General features: G+C 32.5%; 3 protein-coding genes across 5 annotated transcripts in view; 2 read left to right on the top strand and 1 right to left on the bottom strand.

Moving 5' to 3' along the window:
• AGPAT5 (1-acylglycerol-3-phosphate O-acyltransferase 5) overlaps window positions 1-4,312 on the top strand; it is a 29,301-nt gene extending 24,989 nt beyond the window's left edge. For 2 of the 3 annotated variants that reach the window (XM_089732706.1, XM_089732704.1), the window contains exons 3-5: window positions 932-1,113; window positions 2,056-2,224; window positions 3,289-4,312. In XM_089732706.1, the coding sequence (XP_089588832.1) occupies window positions 932-1,113; window positions 2,056-2,224; window positions 3,289-3,461 (524 nt within the window). In that variant the 3' untranslated portion in view covers window positions 3,462-4,312. The remainder of the gene's footprint in view (window positions 1-931; window positions 1,114-2,055; window positions 2,225-3,288) is intronic. The other variant, XM_028180028.2, reaches the window with a different exon arrangement.
• A 679-nt stretch (window positions 4,313-4,991) lies between these two features.
• On the top strand, window positions 4,992-14,084 carry AGPAT3 (1-acylglycerol-3-phosphate O-acyltransferase 3). The gene is made up of 6 exons (XM_028180009.2): window positions 4,992-5,271; window positions 5,981-6,114; window positions 6,914-7,095; window positions 7,455-7,623; window positions 7,968-8,092; window positions 8,786-14,084. Exons 1-6 carry the CDS (start codon window positions 5,081-5,083, stop codon window positions 8,831-8,833), a joined length of 849 nt encoding a protein of 282 aa, XP_028035810.2. The 5' UTR covers window positions 4,992-5,080; the 3' UTR covers window positions 8,834-14,084.
• Window positions 14,085-14,652: 568 nt separating this feature from the next.
• The window catches only part of AGPAT2 (1-acylglycerol-3-phosphate O-acyltransferase 2), a 38,560-nt gene continuing 37,449 nt past the window's right edge, over window positions 14,653-15,763 (bottom strand). The window contains exons 7-8 of the mRNA XM_089732707.1: window positions 15,232-15,434; window positions 14,653-14,821 (exon numbers count right to left, since the gene is read on the bottom strand). Of these exons, the coding sequence (XP_089588833.1) occupies window positions 15,274-15,434 (161 nt within the window). The 3' untranslated portion in view covers window positions 14,653-14,821; window positions 15,232-15,273. The remainder of the gene's footprint in view (window positions 14,822-15,231; window positions 15,435-15,763) is intronic.

Below are 15,763 nucleotides of genomic sequence, written 5' to 3'. Positions count from 1 at the left end.
CATTACTGCTTCACGGCAGAAATTGGCAGGGTGGTGGTATCTACCCGTGTGGACTCATAATAGCTCCTACCACCAGTAAAAATAAAATTCGAGTTAAGTGATTGCCAGAGCCCATTAGCAGCACGTGAGTACCCTGAGTACAATCTCGGACGTGAAAAGTCTGAATGTCTCGTCGTCCAAAACCGAACGCATAATAATTTCTATGCCTAAGACATTCTCGCTTAGTGAACAGACAGTGGCGTGGACAGTGTTGTGGTACTGCATTGTTTTATTGAAAAAAAAAAGAGTGAATTCATTCAGCATACATACATTCACCCAACATACAACGCAGTACAAATCTATTTTAATATTATTAAATAGTATAAAATTTTATGAACAGACCAATAATCATATACGAGTATATCAGCCATAACGATAAATATAAATATACATAGTAAATTATATAGCTCCACATAGCTAATAGATAATGTGTGTGTCATAATCGACTTGGTATTTTTTGCTGAAACAGTTTATACGGGCTCCAGAAAAGAAACAAAGGAATATTTTGGATATCTTACATTTACGCTGAAGAATTATGTAATACATATCGATCGATATTAATTATTTAAGTTATGATATCCTAGACCCCTCATATGACTGGCTGTGGCAGTGGAATTCAAAATTTTACTTTGGTGGAATAAAAACTTCTGTCGCTATCTGGTCTATTACGGTTACACTGCTTTACGGGAAATTCTAACTCCCCAAAATTCCTTTGTATCCATTATCGGTACATTGGATCACTTAGAAAAAATATAAATACTCCTCTTGCACGGCATTTAATACAACAAAAAGAACCGGCGCTAATCTAAACGCCATTAATTATTTTGTATCAATTCAGATCAACAAAAGTTCGAACTTCCGATCAGATCTAATTAACTTTTCTCGTTTCCAGGCATGTTCAATATATGGGAGGTGGCTGATAGAATTTCAGCGATAGCCAAAAAAGAACTGTTTTACGTTTGGCCATTTGGTCTTTCTGCCTATTTGGCCGGAGTAGTCTTTATAGACAGATACGATCCCAAGGGAGCTTATAAACAGCTTCAGGTCACTTCAGAAGTTATGACAAAGAACAAGGTCAGTATTAACTATAGACTCTACTTTTAAATACAACGGACACTAATATTATTGTAATGCATTTATTGTATAGTAAATTGTAGCAGGTAGATAGATTGAAGGAATTGTCGATACCTACATACTTCGTTAAGAGCAACAGATTATGTGCGCGATAGATCTTAACAGATCCCCCCCAGTCATGACTCATAAGTCGGCCCTTTCTAAAACATCTCAATAATAATTATAATTTAATTTAAAAAAAATGTGGTGCACTACACTACCCCACAATCGCGATTTTATCTACCACTCCCGCTCTTAAAGTTTTAACGAGATACACCCATACTTTTCTGTGCACAAACAAAACAGTCAACATTTTGAGATTAATTGCAATCGGAAAATTGAGAAATTATAGAATAAGTCGTCTTTGTTAAAGTTACACGAGTGAAATATTTCATTTCTAAAAGTAAATAAGTAATGAGAATGTTACTTTATTAGTTAGACTGTCACGTCATAAATAGATGAATCAAATAATCGAAGTTTTGCCTATACGTCGTCAGTACAGAAAAGTACACATGTGCTTTTATTCCTAAAAAAGTATAATACTTTCCGAAAAGTTCCGAAGGACTTATTTCCGGATCAACACGATCGAACTATGAAATCGCTCGTGAAATCGTGGAGTAAACTCGTTATTGAATTTCTAGTTAAAAAAAATGGTACCTCTGTATTTTTTTTATTTTGAAGAATATTACAAACACACTGCTTTCGTGTTCAACAACCATTACCACCCTAAATACACCTCTAAGAATTCATAAAATATTTGCAACAAATCTAACATCCTCAATTCGGCAAGCTAAAACGCCCACTTTAATGTATTATGTATTATATTAACCCTTACACCTTAGAAAGGAATAACTTATGATACGCCGTAAGTAAGAACGTAATGTCTAAAATAATTCCTTACAGACGAAAATCTGGCTATTCCCTGAAGGCACCAGAAATAAGAACTTTACAAAATTGCTACCATTTAAAAAAGGAGCCTTTAACATTGCTGTTTCTGCTCAAGTTCCTGTCATACCTGTGGTTTATTCTCCATATTACTTCATCAATCCCAAGAAGCATATCTTCAATAAAGGTTAGTATTCTGTTTAACGTCAAATTATAATTTGAAGTAGATTAAAATCGTATGATAATTTACAAAACTGGCAAACAAACAAGAAAATCTTAAATTATATTATTACTCCCATATCTCAAACTGAAAAAAAAAACTAAAAGGGCACCCACCAACAAAATCACCTATTCATTCCATTATTAGTGGTTAATAAATTTGGTTAGCCCTCTAGTCTAAATTGTAGACAGACAACCAGTAAGTACGTGTCATAATGTCAAGGCTTCTTAGTGGGATAAATCGTAAATTTGCTAAAGCAAACAATCCAAAGAGACACAATTGGTTCAGATTCGAACAATCCCTTGCCTGCTAATCCACTACGTCATTGTGAAGCCCTTGATTATTTAAATCGTTCGCCACACTTACCTTTAAGTAGATGCTACACAAAAATGTAAATGGAGCCTGAGATTCAATGGAACTGTGACCATTTCCAGCTTACATTTTGCTGTCAGATTGACTGTCTAAGAGTATACTTATAAACCAGCAATTTACATGTTTGGCTGTAATCGCTAATGTAACCATAACAATCCACATACAATAAAAGCGGTTGATGTGAAATTCCTTCAAGAACTTGTCCTTTTGTCTCCGATGTTTTAGATTTATGCACGCTTTGTCGTGCTAATGCGCTTTGGGAGGGAAAGGGATACTTTAGATTACTGAGTTTCTCGCCGGATTTCTTAGTGGGACGCAATTCCGATCCGGTGATAGATTCTGCGAAGCACTGCTCTTGCTAGGGCTAATGCTAAAAAATTCTCGGGCAGAACCCGTGAGCTCACCTACCCGTCCGGGCGAACAATAACCCCTTAGGCTACAGCGAATAGATAGGGGAAAAAAGGTATCCCTATCATACCAACTAGGTGACGAGAGCATTCATATGTACATACTATATCTGGATAAATCCCAATGTTGATCCTAATTTTTAATTAATCACACTGTACGTTATACAAAAAAAATGTTATGAACTAGTTACGTTTAACATTGAGCTTGAATTCTATTATATTGATTATATAGATTTTATTTTGAAATTTCAGGTCACGTAATAATCCAGTGTTTGGAGCCAATACCCACTAAAGGATTAACTATGGAAGATGTACCTATTTTAATACAAAAAGTACACGAAAAAATGACTGCGGCCTATAAAGAACTATCCAAGGAAGTCTTAAGCGATTTACCTCCAGATTATGCTTACAGCCCTGTTGGATAACCAATAGCAGTTTTTTTTAAATTAGATTTAAATTAAAATTAGTTTTAAATTAGATTTAAGTCCTGCTAGCTTTTAGATGCTATGTCGCAATTTTCTAATGTAAATAAATTATTTTTATCTGATTACTCTTATTTCAATGTCAGATTTCATAATAATAAAAAAACGTTTTAGTCTTGATGAGATCATTAGTCGTCGTTTCATAGCTCGATTCAACGAGACCCGATGAACGGGCAAACAGCCTATACACAGAAAACGTTCTAAAATAAACTAACATCCTTATTTATGGTAATGACACCGGGCTGTTGATAAAGCATGAGTTGTCAGGTATGTTTCCTCGCCGAACCCGTCGCTTGATACGAAGGGCTCGACAAGTAAATTAACCCATAGACACAGCCCACTGAGTTTCTCGCCGGACCTTCTCAGTGAGTCGCGTTTCCGATCCGGTGGTAGATTCTGTGAAGCACTGCTTTTGCTAGGGCCAGTGTTAACAACACTCCCGGTTTAGGCCCCGTCAGCTCACCTACTAGTTCGGTTAATCCAGAACAACCCCTCGAGTTTGCTAGAAGAAGTAGGAAAAAAATGTTTTGTGGCGTTTATGAACGCACATTTTTATGATGCGTAAGCCGGAACGCACGAGATGTGGGAAAATAAATATAGTCTGTGCCACGGGACCTTTTTACCGCCAAATATTTAAAACGTACAAATAGTTTATAATGTGTTTAATAACTAATGTAATATAATTACTTAGAATTGTTTATGTCGCTACAACAATAAAATTTATATTGTTTCAACGGTGGTGTTAATATTACATAAAACACGATTTTACGGCGAAATAAAGAAGGGACTATACGAACTCCCTCAGTTTGATGACTGTTGGAGGCTGATGATTCTGGGAGAAGTGCGTAGTCGAAGCGTCTCGATTAATGTTCAAAGTAAAGAGGAATCGTTCGATTCGCACGATTCTCACAGTAGGATGGCGATCTTAACTCGCGCCCGGGGTGCAATACGTTTTTAGCGGACTCAACCCCATTCGAAAACCATAATGTATACATATAAATAAAAGTGGAGTGTCTGTTTGTAATTGAAATAACCGCTTTTTACTACATGCATAATATATGAATACACCAAAATAACATTTTTTACAATTTTTGTCTGTGTCTTTCTGTTTGTTCCGGCTAATCTCTGGAACGGCTGGATCGATTTTGACGAGACTTTCACTGACAGGTAGCTAATGATATAAGGAGTATAATGCAACTCAGTGCCGCACAATGCCGAATTATGCTGAAGCTTAGTTGAGCATTATGCCGCATAATGCGCTCTTGTGCTGTAATTGGAAAACGGCCAATTTCACTCCTCGCGTTCCCGCCAAAAAATCATCGGTGTAATCTCTATGGTGTAATCTGTTTAATTATCGTCATAGATAATCACATAACATTAGCAGTTCTAATATATTAAGTGTATAATCTATGGTTGTGGTATGTATGTATGTCTATGTAGTCTATGGCTGTCGTTTTGTTTTCATCCGTTAGTGCTAGAATGCTTTGTTTGTAATAATAATGTGTTTTCCATATTAAGCAAGTAGGCGCTAATTTCTTTACTTATATGCAATAGTTCCAAAAATGATCGATAAAATAATTTATATAATTGTGTTAATGCTAATGACCTATGTGGTAAAACAACTAATTTCGGAAACGCCTAACTTCGTAAAGTTTAAATCCAAATTTCTCATATTTTACATTTGGACATCTCTTACAGCAATAGTATTACTGCCGTTTTTTGTGTTCAATCCCAAAAATGTGAAGAATTCTCTGTAAGTACTTACTACCTACAAGTGGTCATGTCTTACATGATCATTAATAAATAAACTGTGACTCAACCCAGGTAATCAGTCTTATGTCTTGAACGATGTGTGTATTTCCTTCATGAATACATAACGCTGTAAATTTGCCGTGGACTTACAAGATATAATATTTCAAAAAAAGTAAAAATAAATGTTTTTTTTTGCACCTCAGAAAATCATGATAGATTCATGTATACAAAATTAGTGACAAAAAAAATACAATACATTTTGTATCACACACCAACCTAAACGGTCATTATAAAAATATAATCAGCTTTTAAAATTTATTTATTTATTTATTAATTTTAAGTTTTTTTTTTTATTGCTTAGATGGGTGGACGAGCTCACAGCCCACCTGGTGTTAAGTGGTTACTGGAGCCCATAGACATCTACAACGTAAAATGCGCCACCCACCTTGAGATATAAGTTCTAAGGTCTCAAGTATAGTTACAACGGCTGCCCACCCTTCGAACCGAAACGCATTACTGCTTCACGGCAAAAATAGGCAGGGTGGTGGTATCTACCCAGGCAGACTCACAAGAGGTCCTACCACCAGTAATACATTTAAAAAAAAATATAGTTGACTGATACTTGACATGAATACTCCAGGTGGTACTCTTATCTTTGAGGCCACAATGACTTTTGGAATACATGTTAACAAACTTTAAATTTGCTTCAGCTTTGCATCTCAAATTGTAAAACATGTTACTAAAATAATAGAAGTAAAATGGCATTTAAGAAATGGTAAAGTCCTTGCAGACGACAGAGGTGCAGTGGTAGTTTCAAATCATCAATCATCTATTGACATATTGGGTAAGTAATAAATCAATTAATATTGTTTATTTCTTCTGAGCTAGAAGCAATGTTCACAAGTAAATATTGAAACAAAATGCTATTTCACATTTTAGTGTATATGTTTATATATTTTTGCATTTTATATCTATTTGATTATGAGGTATATGCTCCCCATTCCTGAGTACTTAAAGAAATTGAGTATTCATATCGTACTTATTAATTTGGTTTAATTTTGACCATGAGGTTGTAATACTGTCACAAAAATAGAGTTTTCAGTGCCAATGCAGTGATCAATGAGCATAGTGCTTTTATGTGTCCAATTTATAAAATCAACCTTATATTGAAAGATTTTTTTTTTATCTACTTGTTGTACCTAGTTTATATTTTCACATGTATTCTAATGTAATAATTAGGATCTAATATTATTATCTAAGCAGATTGATTACAATTCCAATTTTTTTTTCTTTATTTTACACTTTAAAAAAATGTTTTGGTTTTAATAAATAACAGTAGATTATTACAATTACTATAAGTAAGTACAATTTAGGTATAATAACAATGATGCCCATTTATTAAATTAATAAAAAAATACCTAAAAACTCGTTTAAACATCTAATTTTTATATTTTTTATCCCGTTTACCTGTAATACAAAAAATGGGAAAATAAAAAATGTTTTATACTTACACATGAAAATGAAAGTGTTTTTGATACTTAAATAACGATAAGTAATACACTACAATGCATATTGTTGTTCCTCTGGTCAAATTATTTTTTCTTATATCTTTAGTATCTATGATGCAGCTATATCTGTTTTAGGAATGTTCAATATTTGGCATGTTGCCGATAAAGTGGCAGCAGTTGCAAGGAAAGAGATATTTTATGTTTGGCCATTCGGCTTAGCAGCATATTTGGCTGGTGTTGTATTCATAGACCGAAATAATTCTAAAGATGCCTACAAACAGTTGGAAATCACTTCCGAAGTCATGGTGAAGAATAAAGTAAGCATGTCTTTATTTATTTGTATCTAGCTGTTTTTACTAATCATTATTTATTTTTTAACTTATAAGAGAGGAAAAATAGGTTCAAACTAAAATTTATTTCCTTGTGTTCATTACCGAGTACTAAGTTGCTTAGAACTAAAAAAATATTGTTTGACCACAACTCTACTAAAATAAAAATTTCATTTCATTTAATAAAAACCTGCAAATTTATAAAAGTAATAATTATTTGAAATATAGTTTGTTATGAGTCTACATGAATATGACTGATCCATGATCCACCCAATTATGATAACAAGTATTTTAATGTTTAAGTGTTATTTAACACAGTAAATTTTAATTCAGTTTTATTCTGTTAGACAAAGATCTGGTTGTTCCCTGAAGGCACAAGGAATAAGGATTTTACCAAATTATTACCATTCAAAAAGGGAGCATTCAACATTGCAGTAGCTGCACAAGTTCCAATTATACCTGTTATATATTCACCGTACTATTTTATCAACAGAAGAAAATGTATTTTTGATAAAGGTAAAAATGATAATATGCTACGAACTAAAGCAGAATGAACAAATACGTACATTTACCACATACAAAACATACAAGTTTTACTTAAAATGTAATTTCTAAAAAAAATTTTCAATTTTCAACTAATTTTTTATATCTATCTACCCTTGAATTCACATTCAGGTTTAAAAAAAAAAAAAAATTATAGTTACTTTTAGGGTTTAAACATATATTTCTAATATTTTCCCTGATGAAACTTTTTACTGTACACATTGCTGCATTCTATTATTATTATTTTTTTTTATTTCATCCTGTTTCAGAAACAATAGAGGACATTAGCCAAGAATTCTTGTAAAATTGTTTTTCAGGTCACGTCATAATTCAGTGCCTAGAGCCGGTACCCACCGAAGGTCTGACGATGCGGGACGTGCCCGAGCTGATCGAACGAGTGCGCAACATGATGGACGCCGCATACAAAGAACTTTCGAAAGAGGTAACATTCATTTGCATAATTCTTAAACCTTTTCCATTCCGCCCAGTGACTCATTTTTTTTTCTTTTGCATACTTAGGTGTGTGGACGAGCTCACAGCCCACCTGGTATTAAGTGGTTGCTGGAGCGCATAGATATCTAAAACGTAAATGCCGCCACCCACATTGAGATATGAGTTCTAAGGTCTCAGTATAGTTACAACGGCTGCCCCACCCTTCAAACCGAAATGCATTACTGCATCACGGCAAAATAGGCAGGGTGGTGGTACCTATCCGTGCGGACTCACGAGAGGTCCTACCATCAGTATAGAACATACACTAAAAATATTAAGCCTGGTGTGAGTTAATTATCTTTAATTGCACAGATCGTTATGCCATGCATATGCATGCACATTGCTGATTTTAGGTGGTTATTGGATACTACAGACACCACTCGGGACATGAGATCAATTGCTAAGGAATTACATTCATCATATTAACCTTAAAACAGAAACTTATAACCACTCACAGTAATAACAAGTCTATGCCACCTTAACTTTTATATTTTATAATGTACCTATTATAATTGAGTAACGGACACACTTAAATAGCAGTCGCGTTTTCTTCACAAGCAATATCTATAGTGTTGCATTATAAGTTTGCGAGGCCAAACTGATTTTATGTAGGTACTGAACACAAACTTTATTTATTTTATAGGTACTGAGCGCACTCCCACCTAACTACCCGCTCGCCACGACGGATTGATCTCAAAACATCACCGCAATATTCGGTACTACTAAGTCATATTAATTCACATATGTCAACATACAAGTATTATTTCGTGTTTCATATCGATATTTTAATCGATATGAAAGCAACGTGATTATTGTTTTATTTTGTGACATTATACTCGAATAGTTTATTATCTCGAAGTCAGAAGCATACGGTTTTTTTTTTTTAAACGATAGTATCGAATTAAAAACTAATATGAAAAGTTGCAATCACTGATATTGAACCTTATGCCTCTGATGTCAAGATACATTATTATTTTTTAAGGAAATCGATCCCGAAAACAGACAAATGGACTATCAAAAGTGGAACAGGCTCGTAGATGAGCATGTAAACTGCTCATTCGGGTGTTTTTTTTTTTTTTTCACAAATACTAGTACGTTATTGGCGCGATGTCAATATTTTTCCACGTATCAAATTATTAGGCTTGCGCGGTATTTACGTGCTAACGTGCTTACGTGCTAAAAATCCCAATGATAATGTCAGGGAACGGAAATCATCTTGGCCTATTAAGCGAAACGCCAAGTGCTCTCCTGTCAAATGATGTGGTTCAAATCCTGCAGGCAGGTACCAATTAATGAACGTCATATTCTACTTCTACTACGAAGCAGTAGTGCTATCCAGTTTGAAGGGGAGGGGACAGTCGTTAAACAATACGTTTGAGACTTTGACCTCATTCATGCCTCAAGACAAACAGGAGTATTCACATTATGTTCCGTAAGCTCTTTGCTTATGTATCTCCTACCCACTCTAGCAATCTAAAGTTTGTTTATTGAACTTCAGCCGTCCTACTCTTCAACACGAACCATGACTACTTAAGCAGTTAATGATGCAGTAAAATTAATATTTAAAAATTATTAATTAAGCTACCCGCAATGTAAGACTGCTAAAAGAATCACTTGACGCCCGGGGTTAACGTTCTCGTATAAGGCAAGCCGGCTTACCCGAGATTTTCTTGTTTTAAATTAGTTTCCCAAACGAATATTGTATTCTATTCGTGTTAAGTTGATATGTAATTGTTTCGCTTCTTCGGGATCGATTACCTAATACTTAGTGCGATACTCGTGAAAGTATCGATATTGCCATAAAGTTTAAATATCGTATTTTGTACTTTTACAATTGTGTAGTTGTTAAATCGACAATGAATTCAAGAAAAAATTGTCACGTAATCTATTCTAAATATATACCTTAAATGTATTATAATATTAATGGAACCTCGGAAGTATTAGAAATTGCAAAGATATCACGATTTTAACCGAAAGTATTTTAGAATAAGCTTTGATATTGATTTTTTTATTGATTGACAACAAAAATGTAGGTATAAGACTATAACCACCCATCAATATTAACTACATGTCTAGTTTATACGAAAACTGGAAAATTATTTTTCTATATTCGTATTCGATAGTGAAAACCAAGTATTTTAGTGTAAGCTAATTTTTTTTATTATCCTTAGCCACCCTAGTTCATTATTACCTTAATTAAACACCAGATTTATGTTATCACGAATCAATTGAAATAAACTGACCGTAAACACTCATAGTTTCATGGTTGTCTAAATCGATTAATATCGATATAATGACACACTTGCTTAACACCCGACTTTGTTCTGAAGCATACTTAAAAAATAGAAATATATATGCTCAATTGATATAGTTTTTTGACAAATATTTTGCGAGCATTTATAAATAATTTTCTTTGGAATAGTTGACTACAAATATATTACCCTAAAAGATGGCATTATCAATTTTCTAGCCTTCCATAGATTAAAAAAATATCCGAATCCTTAGCTCAAATTTCTATATAGAAAAAATATATATTTTCAAAACATATTTATTGAACATTCGATATTTAAAACTGGTCCATGTAGTATTGATAGTAAAATTCGAACCGTACACACAATGCATTGTTACGTAATCGTTTAATTCCATTACGTGCTGAATTTTAATCATTCTCTAAACAGCAGTGTACATTTCAATTAGTTTGAAATCGAATTGCCTGCCTTTTATTCGCTAATTAATTTCGCTTTTAACGATTTTATTACTACATGCCATAATTACTATTAGTTTTATGCTTGTTTAATTGTTAGTAATTAATTTTTTTCGCTTAAATCAGTATTCAATGTGAACTTAGCTTTAAGGATTAATTTATAATCGGCGCCATTGATTATTTAGTTTTGTTACTTTAATAATTGGAAGAATTATTTTAATCTTCGAATGTTGCCATGTTTTGCTATAAAAAAAAACCAGTGCAATAGTAGAAATTTAAATTGGCGATAGTAGTGATCTCAAATCATGTATTTTGTTTAAGTTGACTGATAAATCTAAACATCCAGTGTTTCACTAAATTAATATTAACTATACTTGAAGCAATTTGGATGCTATTATTGACGATGTTTTGAAATAAGCTTTGTTTAATTAAACTTAATATGTATGAATATGTTATAAGAGAACTAATTACATCGAATCATGTTTTTTCACTGTCGGTCAGCTCGGAAAGCAAAACTCGAAACTTTTAAAAGGCGGTGGAGGCTGAAATAACACAATTTTCATTAAAAAAAGCAACATGATGTTACATTTAAATGGTTTGATAAATTTAAAAGACAATAATAAGTTGATTTTAAAGTCCGTTTGAAATTGCAAGCATGATAAATGATATGTCTCATATGTTTATATATTTGAAGTATTCAATAATGTATTTTTCACACATACAAAGACAAAGATTTGTATTTTGCCTCGCAAATACAATTAATTAGACACTGCCGTATCCTAAAGCAATTTTCGATTTCGTATATTGCATTCCAGAAAAACGAAACCACTTATGCACGTTTCATTAGTAAGATGAAAAAGATTTAAAAAAAACAGTTGTTGAAGTGTGTCTGCCCTTATAAATCACCGTTTAACATGTATTATAAAATTTGACATTAACTGTGACAATAGCTAATAAAATCTTTCAAGAAGTTCATGAAGTTCCTCTTCAAAAGCCTTTTCGAACTAATCTGAGTGAGTATAAGGCAATAAATCTGTAATTTAGTTCTCACAAAGTGTATTACCAACATTAATAAACTGGTAAACCTTATATATTATATTATAAATTCTTTGACATGAATATTATTTTGTATGATTATGATTTATGTTTTTTTTTTGTTTATGTGTCAAATAGTATTATTATTATTTACTTAGTATTATTATTATCATTACTACTTAAAACTACATTAAGAAACTCTAAAAACAAATGTATGATATGATCTGAAATAAGGGCTGAATACAATGCTAAGTTATTAAGTTACAAGCGACAATTAATTAGTATCGCTTTCATCTATTTATATAAAGCAATAATTTAAATAATATGCAATCGCATTAATCCAGTGATATAGTGATAATCAAAATGACGTTAGGAGGCGACCTGTCTGCTTAGTGGGAGTTTTTATCGTTCCCGATAGCCTAAAGGTTAGCTCGAATTTGTATGAAGTTAGAATTTTGCCTATGTTTGCGGCTAGGGGCGCTATTCCAACTCCATACAAAGTTGAGTTAACTTTTACGCTATCGAGAACGTTAAAAAACTCGCACTAAGCACACTGAATTAGAAACAGTCGATGTAAAAACTATTTGCAATATTAATATATATTTAAAATCCTATGATAAGTATTAAAAATAAATTGCTTTTTGTCGTTTAATATAAAATATTAGTGCCATTTTTGCTTTAAAAATTACGCTTTTTTTGCTATGAAATATTTTTATTCGTAGTGGGTATCAAAAATTTCCCTAAAATGTATTAGTGCATATTATAAATATAATGTAAGTAGAGTTTTATATTCATTTTATTTTAAAACTCTACGTTTAACAATCTGATCTAATAGAAATATTCGTTATTGAATATATAAGATTATGCTAAAATGTTATTGATTTTATTTGATACTTCAATGATATAATCAATATTTTGTATGTGCAAGATACTTTGGTTTTAAATAGTATGACTTTATATAATATATTAATCGGCACGAGTCTTGAGCTCTCGATAAAAGAATGGCGGGCCGTCTGCGCATCGTACATATAGGGTTAAAATAAATGGTTCACTCATATTTTAATATATTTTTTTATAATTAAATTAACTTCGTTCAAATGTAGTTTGCTGCAGTGATACACAACTGACGGCATGTGACGCGACGTGGAAAAATCCAATCACGTCATCAAAGTGGACGGTGCAACCTTCCCCCCCCCCACTCCCCACCTTGCTTCGTTCCCCCAAACAGACCCAAAATGGACTTCTGCGCATGTCTAGATCAGAACTCAAGACTCGTACTGATTACCATACTTCTTTATATAGCACGTTACATTACATTTCATACACATTTACACGATATTCTTAAAACTCCTAAATATTATAGGTTATAATCAACACCGTTTAGGCATATTGTGAGTATTCTATATATTTTTGTAAGCATATTATATATAGTGAACTTTGTACGAGTATATTCAGATTTTGTAGAACTGCTTAAAAACTATCAAATTCGTAGTTTAGGTACTTGTGCATGTGTACGAAATTTATAAAAATAATAATTAAGAAAATATGAATTTTCAATAATATATACCTTCTCAAGATGGTTAAGGAGAACTTGAGGCTTGAGAAAGCTTCAATGAAACATATTCTTAACTAAATAAACCTAACCTAAACCTAAACCATAGTTTTTGTGGTGGTAACATAGGTTATATAATATGACAGTGATATTTTCTGTAGTGAATCTGCCAAATTCATTCAATAATTTTGCAATATTCTTGTGATTCTTGTGATTCGAACGAAACTTGGAATTCAAGTCAAACATTTTATACAATTTTTTTCCGTGTGCTATAATAAAACCTAAATTAATATGGTTGACCAAAACAAATTACGAAAAATAGAAAAAAAACGGTATTTTTTGTATTACCAATCTATATAATAATATGTTTGTTTAGCTTTCTACTTGCCTCTATAATTGATCTAGTAATTGCTTACCATCAAAGTGGATTATTGTTTCTGCATAAAACCGGCTCTTTTAAGTCGAAACTTAATTCTATAATATGAATGTTCTCACTCAGAAATCTCACGAAATTTATAAAGACTACTTAATCCCTGTCTCAACTGTAAAGTATAGATATATACCACATCTGTACAATTGCTTTCTATCAATCTTGATGTTTTTTGTCTAGAAATATATTTGTATGTAATAAAAGCAATAAGACTCGTGGAATGACCTTGTTTTTCTTTCAAGCCGATGCACGTTTAATATACACGAATATAAACACAGTGGATTTATTAAATACGTATGATACTTATATTCGTATGCACATTTATCTAAAGTTCAGGTGTTTTGTATTATACCCAAACTGGTATCCGTAAACGAGTACCACAGGATTAAAAAAAAGTGTTGTTTATTATGAAAAGCGCTTTTTTATCGACATAATCCCGAGATTATTTATTCTGTTTTGTGTATTTTCTGTATGTACAAACAAATTAATATTTTTTTAAGATATATAATTTTTTTTAAATTAATTGATAGTACTAAAATCAATATAATATGATACGTTAGCCGAAAATTACTTAATGTTACGTTACGCACCCGATTATCCGATCACTACTTGTAATCGAAGTATACCAGAGTAATAAGGACGATAAACACTTAATATTACCACCAATGAATGTCATAGCTCCATTTAACATATGAGAAGTGCATATTATACCTACCTAATGGATTAACAATATGAATTTTAAAATATAACTTTTTACGTAAGCTAATTATAAAAAAATGAAACACATCGTTATTGGTTTTGTGAATTTTATTATATTTTAACCCTTAATATTTATTAAAATAAATAATTAACATTTAAACGTCGAATTTTACTTCTAATATTTCTTTAGAGTAATTGTCTTACTTTTCAATTTTATCACAGCATTTTAGTATCAGCCATATCATGTTCCCATAGTTACCTGAAAGGAAGAACGCAGTCACAGCACAATTAGTATAAAGTGGTTACGGAATGCGTCACGTAATAAATTTTATTTTTTATTGCTTAGATGGTTGGGCGAGCTCACCGCCCACCTAGTGTTAAGTGGTTAGCGAACGTAAATACCACAACCATCCTCGAGTAATTATATTTATTTTGTAAATCGGATATTGCCACGTATGACCACGTGACTTTTGTGACGTATTATTTTAGTACCTAAGTAAATACGGCTCTTAATTTAAAGTTTGTGTGAATAACGTGATTTCTTAGCTCGTTTGAAAATTGCCGTGTTATTTTACCAACAAATACTATTTAAATGAAAAAAGAATATTTTTAATGAAACCATTAAGTTACTTATGAATATCTGTCGTAAAATAAAGCGTAGGTACAAACCTAAATATATCTAAGTATGTTTACTGCTAATCAGTAAAATGTTCATTTTGTCTTCGAGCGCAATGTGCGAGGCAACGTCTCCGACGACGTTTTACTGAACTCTTCCTGCATTCTTAACTGGGTCTTCTCTACCAAAGAATCGATCTCTTCTTTCTGAATACCTTCGGTCTCAATCATAGGAAGTATAGTTATGATAATATTTCCTGAAACAAATATATATTTTTTTTAAATACTTTCGTTTAATTGTTATGTAGTAGACGGGCTCTGCCAATCCATTCTGAATATGGTGTTTCCCGAGCGCTATGACATATCCTTCTTCAAACGAGGCTTATGGAGAGTACTTAACGGTAGGCAGCGGTTTGGCTCTGCCCTTGGCATTGCTGATATCCATGGGCCGTATGCTCGTCTGCCTACAAGGGCAATAAAAAATATTGTATGATGATAATATCAGAATGATTGATTGAATGACAATGATATCGGAAACGTACAAAACTCGCGATTTCAATTTAGTTCAATTAACCGAGTACTTACG

Source organism: Bombyx mandarina, chromosome 15 (genome assembly GCF_030267445.1).
Source record: "Bombyx mandarina strain Sakado chromosome 15, ASM3026744v2".
In the NCBI taxonomy this organism is placed as follows: Eukaryota; Metazoa; Arthropoda; class Insecta; order Lepidoptera; family Bombycidae; genus Bombyx; species Bombyx mandarina.
The sequence above is the reverse complement of the archived record's forward strand: the minus strand, read 5'-3'. Positions and strand labels throughout refer to the sequence as shown.

Excerpts from the sequence above, each read along its gene's own strand:
- AGPAT3 (XM_028180009.2), top strand. The coding sequence starts at position 5,081 with ATGATCGATAAAATAATTTATATAATTGTGTTAATGCTAATGACCTAT. Across the intron at positions 7,096-7,454 it reads AAGTCATGGTGAAGAATAAA|ACAAAGATCTGGTTGTTCCC; the intron begins GTAAGCATGTCT and ends TTATTCTGTTAG. Across the intron at positions 7,624-7,967 it reads AAAATGTATTTTTGATAAAG|GTCACGTCATAATTCAGTGC; the intron begins GTAAAAATGATA and ends ATTGTTTTTCAG.